Source organism: Mus musculus, chromosome 5, assembly GCF_000001635.26.
Source record: "Mus musculus strain C57BL/6J chromosome 5, GRCm38.p6 C57BL/6J".
In the NCBI taxonomy this organism is placed as follows: Eukaryota; Metazoa; Chordata; class Mammalia; order Rodentia; family Muridae; genus Mus; species Mus musculus.
In genome coordinates this window covers 21,824,264-21,839,644 of record NC_000071.6, presented here as the reverse complement: position 1 = coordinate 21,839,644, position 15,381 = coordinate 21,824,264, and the positions used below count along the sequence as shown (strand labels likewise).

At 44.9% G+C, this 15,381-nt stretch overlaps 1 protein-coding gene across 4 annotated transcripts in view; it reads left to right on the top strand.

Moving 5' to 3' along the window:
• The window catches only part of Slc26a5 (solute carrier family 26, member 5), a 56,604-nt gene that overhangs the window by 25,960 nt on the left and 15,263 nt on the right, over positions 1 to 15,381 (top strand). For 3 of the 4 annotated variants that reach the window (NM_030727.5, NM_001289787.1, XM_006535818.1), the window contains 4 exons: positions 1,598 to 1,764; positions 2,259 to 2,423; positions 5,276 to 5,428; positions 8,116 to 8,198. In NM_030727.5, the coding sequence (NP_109652.3) occupies positions 1,598 to 1,764; positions 2,259 to 2,423; positions 5,276 to 5,428; positions 8,116 to 8,198 (568 nt within the window). The remainder of the gene's footprint in view (positions 1 to 1,597; positions 1,765 to 2,258; positions 2,424 to 5,275; positions 5,429 to 8,115; positions 8,199 to 15,381) is intronic. The other variant, NM_001289788.1, reaches the window with a different exon arrangement.

The window sequence follows — 15,381 nt, the reverse complement described above, 5'->3', positions numbered from 1 at the left end:
AAGGAGCCAGTCTGTAGCCATGGGTCTTTCCACCCTCACCCGAGCTCCTGGATAATGATTCCGAGGCTTATTTATGTTCAATACTTAGGCCATAAGCTTGGACTTGTTCCCCAAATAGCTCGTAACTTATATAACCTGTTTAAACTATTCTATGTCTGCCACAGGGCTGGTTACCTCTCCTCAGTTTCATGCATCCAACTTCCTCCAAGAGGGTGGGGGGAGGAATCTCTCTCCTCTTACTGTCTCCCAGAGTTCCAGTCTCTCCACCAGAACTCCCACCTTCTACTTCCTGCCTTTTGCTAATAGGCCATCAGCCTTTTATTGACAGGTGATGCTTCCATACAGTGCATAAGAGATCATCCCTACATGTGACTGATATACATACATATCCCTACATATGACTGATGGCCTGAGTTCAATCCCTGTGACCCATTAGAAGGAAGACCTGACTCCCATGAGTGGTCCTGTGATTGATATGCACGAGCTATGAGTCAAAATGCCCACTTCTTTCTCTCATATAGACGTAGTATGTATGTGTGTGTGTGTGTGTGTGTGTGTGTGTGTGTGTGCGCGCACACACACATGCTCATGAAAGTCTGCTGTTACTCTTCACCTCATATCTTGAGGCAAAGTCCCTCACTGAACCCAGAGCATCCTGACTGCTGGACTAGTTGATGAATGAGTGTGCAGATCCACTTATCTTTACCATCCCCTCCCCCAGCACTGGGGTTCCAGACAAGCAAGGTCCTGTGTGGCTACTATAGATCCTAACTCGGGGCCTCAGGCTGGCAGTGCAGACACATTACCAGCTGAGCCATTCCCAAACCTACAGCATCACTGTGGAGGTCCCTGCAAACGCTACAGCCAGCATGCAGAAAAATGATGCACATGGGACCAGGAGGAAATCCAGTTCAACGTGGCTAAAGCCAGGTCAAATTTCTAGAGACTAACACTAGGAAGTTTACTTTAGACATTAATAAGTACAGTGCAATTTGTTAACAAATATTAATTAACAAACCCATGTGTACAATAAAGATTAAGGTATGGCTACATCAAAACTCTTTTGCAAAGTACATGTGACCTCTACCATGAAGACGGGTTGGTTCTATAGCTTAGGTGCCTAGGATCTGGTAAGTTCTCAGTCATATAGATAGCATAGAGGTCACCAGGCTACACAGTATATGTGACATCTCTCCTAACTATTGACTAAAAAGCAAAGTGCAAGATAAAAGTCTAGGAGGGAAGACTTTCGGGTAAGTGTGATATTTCAGGGGATTTGGGTGTGGCCCAGCCCTACATAGCACACATTACCAGGATGTTAACAACATCCACACCTGGCCTTCTGGGTAGGAAACAGGTATACACATCCCTTCTGTTGAAGAGACAAGCCTGCACGCCTCACGCTCCTGTTATCTCCGGTGCTTATCTGTGAGCATGCAGATCTCAGAAGTCACTCAGGGTCTCTGCCGCTCCATTCTTTTGGCTAAAATTAAGTTATAGGCCCCTGAGCACAGATCATTCCTGTTGACCACATGGGAGCTAGTGGCTTCATTCCTTGAGCTTCTGAGTAGAGTTCATGCCTACATCTCTGTTTCAGGTCCTTTTGCTGTTATTAGCTTGATGATTGGAGGTGTGGCCGTCCGGTTAGTACCAGATGATATTGTCATCCCAGGAGGAGTAAATGCAACCAACGGGACAGAAGCCAGAGATGCACTAAGAGTGAAAGTCGCCATGTCTGTTACCTTACTTTCAGGAATCATTCAGGTGAGACTCCGGTGTCAGGAGACGAACTCTATCTGTTCGTCTATGAAATGCCTATTGAATTCTCTTGGCTGGTCTCGCTATGTGTGGGCAGAGTCAGCAAAACTCCAGAGCTGGGGGCTCAAGATGCTTGAAATATCTGTTCACTGGGTACCTTAGCTACCACTAAGAATGCCTAGCAAGCTTCTCTTGAGTGTTCTGAAAGCAAAACAAGTTTGAAGGAGTGGGTGGTAGTTTTGGGTACTTAGGGGCTTGGAGGCAATGGCATGTGTATGAGGCATGATGTGCAGGAATGAGCCCCTCCCAGCAGGGTGTAAGCATGGCCAAGGTTCTGAGGGACTGGTGTTCTTTATAACCAGTGATCTGTTAGCTGCCACCGCCACAAGTCTACGGGATTAGGAAATGGCTGAGAGAAATGCTCACATTTTCTGTTGGTTGTTATTTCCTTACTCATTGTGCCATTTGTTTGTTTCTCTGCCATTTTTTTTTAAACCTAGTTTTGCCTAGGTGTCTGTAGGTTTGGATTTGTGGCCATATACCTCACGGAGCCATTGGTGCGAGGCTTTACCACTGCGGCTGCTGTCCACGTGTTCACGTCCATGTTAAAATACCTGTTTGGGGTCAAAACAAAGCGGTACAGTGGAATCTTTTCAGTGGTGTATGTAAGTAAGAGACTCCTCGCTGGCTGGGACTGACTCCCCACCCCGCAACCCTGTCTGCTTCTATGTGTCTTTCTTTCAAGGCTTCAAAGGAGAAGACTTAGTTATTCTAAGGCTTTCTGGGAAGGCAACCATGGCTAAACCCTGATGTCTATGTTGTGGATACAAGATTCTAACTGATTCAGAAGGAATTTGTCCCTATCAGTGGCTGCAACAGTCAACCTAATTAGGTGTAGAGACAGATAGCTTTTAAGAGCAAATTATGTTGTTGGGGGGTGTGTGTGTGCAGTGAATATTAATAAATAACTTCCAGATATAATAAGAAGCTGGGTGTGGTGCTGTGTGCTCTTAATCTCAGCACTTGGAAAGCAGAAACAAGCAGATTTCTGGGAGTTTGAGGCAAGCCTACTCTACATAATGACTTCCTGGCTAGCCAGGGCTACAGAGTGAGACTGTCTCAAAAAACAAGCAAATGAAAGACATAATAGGAATGACATCTCTTCTAAAGGCTGCTTATTCAAGCAGGCGAAACTAAGTAAGGCTGTAAAGGGTTTAACTAATGTTAAGTAGTTGGTTTAACAAAACATGTATAGATTATGCACTACAGAGAAAACAAAATGGTTTGCAAGTGCATAGTAAAAATAACTGATCAAATTAAAGCTGAGTATATGAAGCTGATAACAAATTCTTAAAATTCAACATTCTTTTCACACAATGCAGTATAGCTAAAAATCATTAATAATATGCTTCCCCAAATCCTGAATGGGGACTGGAAAGATGTCTCAGCTTTTAAGAGCACTTGCTACTGTTGCAGAGTACCAGAGTTCAACACCTAGCACCGGCATCAGCCAGCGTAACCGCCTCTATCTCCAGCTCCAGGAGATCCAACGCCCTCTTGTGGCTTCAATGGGCACACACAAACACGAACACACACACAGATAGGTGGGGGAGTACTTAAAAACAAAACAGCTACTACTAAAAGAAACTGTATGTTTAGAATCCAAGAAAAAGTGCATTTCTAGATGGCCCCTACAGTAATTCTAGCCAGTTGAATACTACAAGGGACATTTTCAGATGCTCAACTCTGACCTCTGGAGGCCTTTATGTGCCGAGCCCTTCTCTAGGCACGATGCAGAGCTGAGCAGACATGGCCTTGACCTTGGAGTTGACTGTCCAGTGGGAAAATAGTTGTGATACTCATGAGCTGTACAAGTGTTCAGTTTATTACGAGTATGGTAAATGCTATAAGAAGGGGAACAGACCGACACCTTTAGATTAGGTTTCTGGGACAGTCATTTTGAGGCGGTGACATTTAAATTTGAATGTTCAATTAATAATACTGGGATCAAACTGTAAAGATATCCATTCCATAAGTTATTGCTTCCTTGTGATAGGTGGAAATACACCTCATTCTCTGAGATTTCAAAATGACTTGTCTCAGAGAATGTGTAGCCTGTGCCTGCGTGCGCCCTGGGCTGTGCAGCCCAGGTGTGCTGGCCTCTCTGCTCTGTTGGGTGTCTGATGAAATGATTATATTTGGGGTATCCAGACCATAGCCCTAAGACATAACTAAGTGGTTTTCTTCCCTTCCTCTCCTGGGCTTCTTTCTAAACATCATTCCCTGGCTCCAAAGCCTTCGTGGCTTCACCATCAACTTCTCATGACAATTTCTAAGTCAGATTTCTAAAGCTTTGCTGTGTTTCTACCTCTGAAGTATTCTGCGGTGTTGACCCTGATTCTTTCATGATGCTTACAAGTCAGACCCAGGGTCTTTTTTTTTTTCTTTTTTCTGGATTTTATATGAGCTACATTCAGATATCAACATATCAAAAACACCATATTCCTTGCATGGTAGAGCATTCCTGTACTGACGCTCTAGAGGACCATGAGTTCAAGGTCAACGTGGACTCCATCGTGAGTGCCTGTCTCAAACAAGACAATAATAAACCTATAATGTTGTTGGATAAGAATTATGAGTATAGGGCTGGAGAAATGGCTCAGCAGTTAAGAGCACTGACTGCTCTTCCAAAGGTCCTGAGTTCAAATATCAGCAACCACACGGTGGCTCAAAACCATCCGTAATGAGATGTGTACTTACATAAACTAAATAAATCTTTTTTTTTAAATTTATGAATATAAAATTGCATGGTTAGGTAAAATGAAAGCCTCCTAGTCTGTAGAAGATATACAGAAAAATGCTTCCTCCTAAAATCTTTCAATTAGTGTGCTAAGGATGGAACCCAGGGCCTGGAGCATGCCAAATTTATACTCTACCACTGAATTTTATACTGAGCACCCCAACTCACATCACTTTTAAGTTGAGGCTCATCGGAATCCTTTTTACTCTACATAGCAAGAAGCTAGACTGAAGAGGTACCTCTGTGTTTTCTACCCTTCCATAAGACCTGAGTTTGATTTCTAGCACCCAAATGGTGCCTCACAAATGTCTGTCACTCCAGTGCCAGGAAATCCGATGACTACTTCTGACCTTCGTGGGCTCCCATATGCATGTTGTTCAAATACACACACCCAGGCATACACACAGATTCAATAAATATTTTAAAAGTCCATAACAAAGCATATCTCCTTGTTCACATTATTTCTAAATACACAGCGCAGTGGGATAAGTACGTTCTTTTGGCCGTGCAGCTGTGGTCACCCTCCATTCTGGAATCTATTTCAGCAACGGAGACAGGAGCTTCCCACTCACAAAGTTCCCACTTCATTCCCTCCACCCAGCCCTGCTAGCCTCTGTCACCCTTGTCTCTGTGGGCTGCCTGTCTGGGGACCTCACGTGTGTTGATTCATGCAGTCCAGGAGTTTCATATAAACCTCCAGTGTTCACTGTGTTACAGAGTACAGTTGCTGTGTTGCAGAATGTTAAAAACCTCAACGTGTGTTCCCTAGGCGTCGGCCTGATGGTTTTTGGTTTGCTGTTGGGTGGCAAGGAATTTAATGAGAGATTTAAAGAGAAATTGCCAGCACCCATTCCTCTAGAGTTCTTTGCTGTAAGTATGTACAAGGTGGTGGCCTGTTCAGCCCTGGGACTGCATACACCTGATCCTGCAGGGAATTCTGAAGTGGATAATGGAGGGACAAGGACCTGGAGGGTCCTAGTCCCTGATCTGTAAAACAACTAAAAAGAAATTGTAAAAAGAAAAATGCCATAAAAATTTAAAACCTGAGTGTAGATTATAAATAAATGCACATTTTAACATTGGTTACCTATGAAAGGTGGGATTTGGGAGAATTTGGGGTTTTTTCATTATCTGTTTATTTTTTTAAACATCACAGATTATTTTAATTAACCATGATAATTTTAATACTTTTACTTACTGTAATAAGGTAACTTCCACTTTGAAAAGTCAAAATCTCCCCAATTTTCTTTGTTTTCTGGTACTTCAAGCTGAGAGAAAATTCCTCATGGCCTCATATAAGTCAAGTCCAAACATCTCACAACATATTCATAACTAAAAATTTACCAAAGTTTTATTTTAAAAAGAGCATATAAATTGAAATAAACCAAGTAGGTCCTTAAAGAAGTGCAATGATTTATTCGTGGATGTGTGTATGGGTCTTGCATAGCTGCAGCCCTGGAGCCAGAGTGAGCACTATTCCTATACTCCTCTTTACAGAGAGCAGCCACCGAGCACCCAGGCTTTGTGACAACATAACATTATCAAAAGGATCTGGCCAGAGCTGATGTTTGAACTGTTAGCTGCTTATTCTAGGAGTCTGCACAGTTGTTTCCCTTTAAAATCCACAGTGGCTCGCTCAGTGGATTCCTGAGTTGAAAGTTCAGAACCCACAAAGATCCTTTTCAAAACAGTAACAGATGCCAGCCTGTACATGCCTATAATCCCAGCATTTGGGAAGCTGACTCGAGAGGATCGTGCTTTCAAGGCTAGCCTGGGCTACATAGGGAAAACTTGTTTGTTTTTTTTTAAAGAAAGAAAAGAACAACAAAAGTAAAGTATATTTGATAACAAATTTAGAAGCAGAAAAGCTTCAGCTGTGAAAACATCCGTCCACTATAGCTCACAAAGAACTCCTTGCCTTGGTCTTAGCAAAGTCCCACCAGTATCTTTTTTTTTTTTCTTTTATTCTGTGAGTGGAAATTTATTGGGGCTTTCTGTGCTAGGAATGTATTTGCCCTGAACCACAACGTTCTGGCCCTTTCTCAGGAAGTGAAAAGGCAAAAGAGACCTAACAATTCCAGAACCTGTTGGGATCGGGTACAGAGTTCCACCTTCTCCTTAGAACAGCAAGAGGCATGGAGCAGCTTTGCCAGGCAAAGGGCAGCAAAGCCCACTGAGGACATAAACAATACACATGGTCTTTCCTATGTTGGGGGCCAGTTCTGCCCACTGCCCATATCCCTTTTAAAGATTCCTTCTTGTTTCCCCAGAGAGTGATTCTCCACAACTCTCATTGAAATTACAGTCTTTTAATAATACCTTCATGGGGCATCTGAAACCTCTTTCTAAGTGGATGAGATGGCCTGGTAATCTGAGTTCTATCCCTAGGACCCACATGATAGTAGGAGAAAAGTGGCTCCCCAAAATTGTCCTCTGACTTCTACATATACAGAGTGGCATGTACTTGAGTGCATACACACACACACACACACACACACACACACACACACACACTGAAGCAAATAAACTTCTTACCTATGTGTTCCACAGGAAAATAGAAAATAAAACATTCTGAAAAGTGGTTCTTTTCAAGCCTACAGTTTATTTTTTATTTTAAATTTGTTTTGAGTTTTACATTCTGTGACACATCTTTTCATGTCAATAGGAGAACGGTGGTTTGGTAATTAGTTACCACCACCATAAAAGTGAGCCTCGAACTGTATTTGTTCTGTGAGTTTAAATAATTGTAGGCATTCTTCCAGTTTAAGATGTACAAAAGATTCCATTCACGTTGACAGGCATAACTGCCCCCACCATTAGAGAGGCATTTCACTGGAGGGAGCCAAAGATACTGGTACCTCTGATAGACAACAAGCTGACCTTACCAGCAGTTATACAGAGGCCACCCCTGGAGGCGCTGCCCGTCCCTGGAGTCCTCCCTCCTCCTCTCCTGGATAGCCCATCTCGAAAGTTACAGAAGCTGTAGTTACTGAGGATAAAGCAAGTAGCTATCACATCTTCTGCCATGTTCACCTGCTTGAAGGTTGTGCTTTGTAACTCACATAAATCTAAGTTCTGATAGTGCAGTCCGGCCTCGGGAACACCACTCTAAGTGACATGCTGTGTGTGCCACTCTGGGAGGCTTCTGACCATGCTCACACTGCTATCCTGGAGGCAGGGACAGCAGCAGAAGGATTGATTCTAAAGCAAATGTGGGTTTCATGGTGACAGGTGACCTTACCAACCTCACCTCACATATAGTATGGGTGACATTCCTGCCCCAAACTCAAGGTCAACCCTAGTGTTGGCCTCCTCTGGCTGCAGTTAGCTAACTTAATGCCTCACCTGGGAACAGAGTACAAATGAAAGAAACTGATTCTGGCCTTGAGCTGTAGGGCCCTTTGTGGGGTAAAGTCACTGAGAGAAGGTAGCTGGCAGCTAAGACCCCCTCTTAACACTGAGAAGTGAGAATAGATTTCCAGTTTGACAGGTGCTTTGAGCTCTTGTCATGAGTGAGCGTTGGCTCTAAGGTGTGTTTGGTTTTGTGTCTGTTGTAGGTGGTGATGGGGACTGGCATTTCTGCAGGATTTAACCTACATGAGTCCTACAGTGTGGATGTCGTTGGAACACTTCCTCTGGGGTAAGAAAACGGCTGAAGAAGAGTGAGCGAATATCTCTAACGTTGCATGAAAAATCATCTTTTCTACATATATCAGACAGCTGGAGATTTTATAGGCTGCAGTGCGTGTGTGTGTGTGTGTGTGTGTGTGTGTGTGTGTGTGTGTTAGTTAAAACTTCTAGTATCTGGAAGACGTAGCACAGACCTTTAATCCCAGCAGGAAGCAGAAGCAGGTAGATCTTTGTGAGGTCAGGGCCATCCCGGTCTACATAGAAGGTTCCAGGACAGCCAGAACTACATAGTAAGACCCTGTCTAGTGGGAGTGGGATAGCATAGCAGAAAAAAATTGAAGATTTTATTTCTAACCATTTTTAAAAGATTTTATTTTTATGTGTGTGTGCGTGTGTTCATGTATGCATGTTCAGGTATCTATGGAGGCTAGGAGAGGGCTTTGGATTCCCCGGAGCTAGTGTTGCAGGAGATTGTGAGACACTTGACGTAGGTGCTGGGAACCAAACTCCTAAGTTCTGCAGGAGCATCAACCACTCTCAACCCCTGAGCCATCGCTCCAGCCCCACTAACCTCCTGCTAATACACAGTCCAGTACTGTTGACCATATTCACACTGTAAAACAGATCTCTGTGCATGTTCACCTTGCAGGTCTGAGCTCTATACTTATTAGACACCCAGGCCTTTGTTCTCTGTCTCTCACCCCTGGCAACGGCAGATCAGTTCTTCATTCCATAAATTTGACTGTTCTCAATATTTTTTTTGTCAGTATTCACCTTTGGGGCCTATGCCCTCAAGGCTTATCCATAACAGGACATAGGACAATATGTTCTTCCTTTTTCTCTTCTTTTTCATTAATGTATTTTATTCACTTTATACCCTGATCACACACCTCTCATCTCTGCCCAGTCCCATCCTTACAAGCCCTTCCTCCAACTATCCCCTCCCCTTCTCCTCTGAGAAGGGAAGGCCTGCCATTGGTACCAACCTGCCCTGACACATCGGGTTGCAGCAGGACTAGGCACATCCTCTCCTTTCCCAGCCAGGCAGTCCAGTTATGGGAAAGGGATCCAGTGGCAGGCAACAGAGTCAGAGACAGCTCCTGATCCAGTTGATAGGGCACCCACATGAAGAGTAAGCTGCACACCTGTTACAAATGCGTAGAGAGCCTAGGTCCAGCCCTGCATGCTGGTAGTTGGTGGTTCAGTCTCTGTGAGCCCCCATGGGCCTACGTTAGTTGACGCTTTAGGTTTTCTTGACTCCTCTGGCTCCCTCAATCCTTCCCCTGATTCTTCCACAAGACTCCCTGAGCTCTGGCTACTGTTTGGCTGTGGGACTCTGCATCTGTTTCCACTCACTGCTGGATGAAGCCTCTCAGATGACAGTTATGCTAGGCTCCTGTCTGTAAACACAGCAAAGCACCATTAATAGTGTCAAGGGTTGGCTCTCTCCCTTGGGGTGGATCTCAACTTGGGCCAGTCATTGGTTGGCCATTCCCTCAATCACTGCTCCATCTTTATCTCTGCACATCTTATAGGCAGAACAAATTTTGTTGGTAGGCTGGTATCCCCCTCCACTACTGGAAGTCCTGCCTGGTGACAGGTAGTGGCTGGCCACTTCTGTTCTTCCCTTTTCAAAGGTTTGAATGATATTCCACTGTGTGTATCTCCTATACCGTGTTTCTGCATTCACCCGTCAATGGATAATCATTTGTATCCACTGCTTAGCTGTGTGAATAGCTCTACCCTGGGCACAGATATGCAGATCAATCTTTCACTAGTTCTCTTGGGATTACCCAATGTGATGACTAATCTCAATAATCAACAGGATGGAATCTAGAATCACCTGAAAGATGGGTCTTTGGGCATCGGGATTTTCTTGATTAGATTGAGGTGGGAAAACCTGACCACTATGGGAGGCACCATTCCCTTTGCTTCAATCCTGGACTGTAAACAGGTGGGCTGCACACATGACTCATTATCTTTGCCTCCTGCCTGTATCTTCAATGGGAATAGTTACCTCAATTTCCCGCTGTTTTTAATTCTCCATCGAAGTGGACTATACCTGAGCTACAAGCAAAATAAATCTTTGCTTAAGTTGTTTTTTATTAGAATATCTTATCACAGCCTCAGAAAAAGTATCTGACACTGGATGGTAAAGTTGTTTTTAAGGTCCTCCATATTGCTATCTAGAGCAGCTGCCCAATCTTTCAATCCTACCAACAGCAGGGAGTAAGATTTTTCTTGTCTTTAAACCATTTTTAAAAATCTCTCCTTGACTGACACAGGGATTTGGAGCAAAAAGACCTGAGTTCTAGCCTGAGCCTTTTAGCTGTGTATCCTTGGGCAGATGGCTTCTCCTCTCAAAATCGTATGCTCCCCATCTGCCGTGTGAGTGTGGTAGCCCACACTTGTCCCTGTGGTAGCTGTGAGACTGCAGAGTGTGACACGGAGGGCTGGGGTAACATGCACAGCAGGCATCTAAGGCAGGCTAGCTAGACGTTCCAGGGCTCACCCCAGTGGGTTTTCCAATTGTAGTTTATATGCTGGCTTCTTCTTTGCTTCCTCTACACTGTCTAATTCCACATTTTTAAAATGAATTATTCCTTTTACATTTAAAAGAAAAGAGGGACTCTCTACCTCCACCTGTCTCTCCCTGAGCCTGGCCAATCCTTTCTGGCCATCTCTCTCTACACCTCTAGCTGTTTCTCTGTCTTTCTGTCTTTCTATATATGTGTACTAATCTTCTCTTCTTCTTCTTCTTCTTCTTCTTCTTCTTCTTCTTCTTCTTCTTCTTCTTCTTCTTCTTCTTCTTCTTCTTCTTCTTCTTCTTCTTCCCCTTCCCCTCCCCCTCCCCCTCCTCCTCCTCCTCCTCCTCCCCTTCCTTCTCCTCTCCTCTTCCCTTCCCTTCCCTTCCCTTCCCTTCCCTTCCCTTCCCTTCCCTTCCCTTCCCTTCCCTTCCCTTCTCTTCTCCAAAGCAGACAAAGCCAGACATGTGCCCTGATGTTGGGCACTGAAGGAAGCTGTCATGTTCCATCAGGCTGTGTCTGACTAGAAGTCTCCAGGGAGGCAGAAAGGCAAAGCATCCATCGCACACAGACTGACCTCCACTGAGCCAGGACTTCAGGCAAAGCTTCCAATTGAAAACATCAAAACAGAGTCAGTTTCATGAGTGTTTTTTTTTAAATATATAATGATGCAGGGTAAAAGCATAAGGTAATAACTTCATTTTCGATTTAGACTGCGAACTTGTAAAAATACTCTTATGTCCACCATCCCATTTGAGGCTCATAGTAAGCCTATTGACAATATATGTCACTACCCCTGGTTTTTTGTGACAGTTCATTTATCCTCATTTATTTGGCAACTGTTTACTTAATACCTATCATGGTGCCAGGGACATGGCAGTTACAAACACACAAACAAAAAGTTGTCCTTGCTTGCTGAGAGCTCTGTGGACAGAACAGTCAACCAGCAAAGGCAAGCAGTGAGAAGATGAGAAGCCGGTTGCAGGGGGGGGGAGGGAGGCGGGGAGGCGGGCTCTGCTTTCGGGAGGGCTTCCAGGGAAGCTGATATTTGAGAGTCCTAGGTGAGATGCCTCAGTGGCTCACTGCTGAGTCTCAGCCTGGCCCCAGAGCCGGCTCCTCTGGTGCCCGGGTTCTTTCCATTACCTCATATGGACTCTCTAACAGTGAGTTCTGTGATAAACAGTTGTCTTTGATTGGATCCAGCAGATAATCCTATTCAGTTACTAGTTGCAAATAATTTAATTAAATGAGAAAGCCTTACAGTTAAATTTCTCCTTTAAAGAAACAAACAAACAGACACTGATAGGTTGACATCTGGTCGGTGGCTCCTCCTGACGCCTGTCCTCCCCATGGCCCAGGAAGCACTGCAGCTCCTTCCATGGGGGGAGCTAAGCTTTAAAAAGAAGAGCAATTTTACCTTCTGAAGCTTGGGTGCCCAGAAAACATATCCTCTTGAAACTTATGAAGACCCAGGCAGGTGTCCAAATGTGGTAGAGTTCACCTGTACACCAACACTGGAGAGGCTGTGGTGAAAGGAGAGCAAGTGTGGGACTAGCCTAGGCTACACAGTGAGTCAGGAGCCGGTTCAAACAGCTAGCTGGCTGCCATCTTTCCTCATGGCATCTCCAGCTGAACAGCCAAACCTCATTATATCATTCCTCAGAGAGGAAACCAGAGCCTCCCTCCCCCTCCCCCAGGCCTTATAAGGCCTCAAGGGGCGCCACTTCCTCTATTCTGTAGGTAAAGTGTGTTATAGCTACATTTGGGTCACTATGACCAAAACACCGAACAGAAAAAATAGAAAAAGAAAGAAACAGAGAGAAATCAGCACAGGATCACATTGATTCTCAGAGTTTCAGAGACGGTAAGGTGGGGTGGAGGAGCAGCGGGAGCACCCATTGACTCCACAGCCGGCAACAAGCTAAGCCACATACATACAACACAGGAAAGAACCAGGGGTGCAGACGACCTTCAAGGTCCTTCCCTTGTTGACCTGCTTCCGCTTTCCAGGCCCTATGTCCTAAAGGCACATGACCTTCAAAGAAACGCCAAAAGCTGTGGGCTGAGGGTTCAAAACACGAGCTATGGGGGGTTTTGCAAACTCAAACCATCACAGTTTCTTGCACGATCAGCTTAGAGGCCTCCCGCAAGGAAACTGACCTGGCTACATATTACTTGACGTCTCAAGTTTTCCGTCTAGAACTCTGGTAGAAGCGGCAATGACCTGGAACGACTGCATTCTGCTTGTCTGCAAACCCATCACCATGTACTTAACACCAAGTCGTGCAGCCGGCTGGCCTTAAGAAATAGCTGGGGCTGCCTGGAGCACAGCCAGCGCCTGCCTGATTTGGGAAAGCATTGTCCTAGGCAGCCCCCTTTTCAGCAAGGTACCCTTTCATCTTTCTCTCTTTGGAAATGGAAGTTTCAAATAAATTTGCATTTTAATGCCCTGGGGTCTTCAGGGAGAGGAGTCTGGTTTCCCTTTTGTCCCATTGAATGGTTCCTGGCTTCTCTTTAATGGTAAAATTCTCTTTACCACCTGTAACCACATCATTTGTACCTGCTTTAACTGTAGGGGCTCTAAATGTACTCTCTGTGGTTCCCTGGCCAATCTGCTTGTGTGTTTAAAGTCTCATTAACTGGTTAAAAGCAGAAAGGAGTAACTATGCCTCAGCTGAAGTGTTCCACTGTCTTGAGGCTTCCTCCATCGTATCAATTAGTCCATCGCCTTCGCTTTCAGCCTCACTCATAGTTGCAGGTCGTGGATCCAAATATCCAGATTCTTGGCCAAACGTAACACAAACCACCTGTAGCCCAATTCTCTTTAGAGACCTTCTTCCCATCGGAAACTTCACAAGCTCGCATTTATATCCAGATCTTGGACTTGCAAACTCCCAGCAGAACCAACCAGGAAGCTCTCGTCAGCCTTGTAGGACTTATCAAGCCCAAGCTTCAAACTCCTGTATTCTTCCCCAAAGTCAGTTCTAAGGACCCATGTAGCACAGGGTCAGGTCTGTCATGGTGACAGCTGATTCTTCCATACTTTGTTGTTTGGTTGTTTTGTTGGTTAGTTAGTGGGTTAGTTGGTGGGTTGGTTTGGCTTTTGGTTTTTGGTTTTCCAAGACAGGGTCTCTCTGTGTAACAAACCCTGGCTGTCCTGGATTCACTTTGTAGACCAGGCTGGCCTTGATCTCAAAGAGATCTGCCTGCCTTTGCTTGGCCAGTGCTGGGATCAAACACTTGAGCCATCATGCCTTGCATAGTTTGTAACTGTGATCAGATTACCTGGCAGAAACAACATAAGGAAGGAGAGAACTGTTGTGTCCCCCTCACTTCCATTACATAGGGACAGGCATGGCAGAGCAGCCCCATCTACAGCAGCAAGAGCATGAGACAATGAATTCTCACAATGGACCAAGAAGCAGAGAAGCTGAGGCCAGAACCAGGGGTAGCTTTCAAAGGCCTAGCCCTACTGACCTGCCTCTGCTGGCCAGGCATGGTGGTTTGAATAGAAATGGTCCCTATATACTCATGTGTATGAATGCTTGGCCCATAAGGAGTGGCACTATTAGGAGGTATGGCCTTGTTGGGGTGGGTGTGGTCTTGTTGGAGGAAGTGTGTCACTGTGGGGACAGGCTTTGAGGTCTCATATGCTCAAGCTACGTCCAATGTGAATCCCAGTCTTTGGCTGCCTATGGTTGCAGATATAGAACACTCAAGTTCTAAATCTCTGAACCTATAAGCCAGCCCCAATTAAATGTTGTCCTGTGTAAGGGTTGCCTTGGTCATGCTGTCTCTTCACACCAATGGAACCCTACGCCACCAGGCCTCACTCCTAGAGGCACCCAGCTTCCAAACTAGTGCACAGGTGGCACATGAGTATTCAGAACATGGGTCTGTGGGAGACATTGTGTATACAAACCAGAACAACACATCTGGAGGCCAGTGAAGACTCAGTAGCAAGCCACATCTAAATGGAGAAGTAGTCGCGCCTACAACCGTGAGAGGAATGGCTGGTGGCTGGGCCTGAAGCTATCTTACTTATGAGTGCTTAGCATCTGCACTCATAAATAAACAGTCCCCGTAGACCCCAGAGAGTGGCAAATGACTGGTGATGACACCAGGGTCACTTTCTTGAACTCATTCCTGTTCTGATGTCCTATATTTCAGGCCTAAACCAGCTGCCAGGATGTCCCTCTTTGTAGTCAGATCCCCAACCTCAGCTTCCTGTTCTGTCTTGGGAAAATTGCTTCACAGCTGAAACTATGCCTTAAAACAAACAAACACCCTGTAATTTGATATATTGGTGGCACCTATGAATTAGGCCCATTGAGAGGAAGAAGAGAGAGGGTTTATGTGAAACAACCCAGGCTTAAAGGGGCTATTTCTCTTCCCTTTTCTCCTTTCCTTACGTCAAGGTTTGAACTTGTACTATGATACTGTGAAAACATTGGTGTACAAAGGCAAGTTATTTGTGTCTTTGTATTCTTAATGAAAGAACTGATTGGGCTTCCACAGTTGTTTAACCTTGTGCATCATGTCCTCATCGGTGAAGTCTGGGTCTGGCGATGCCTCATTCACAGATTATGAGAAATAGTTAAATAAGCTAAATAATCCAGCTCAGAGGACCTCCCACACAGGGATGTGATAATTGGCTTATATAGCAGT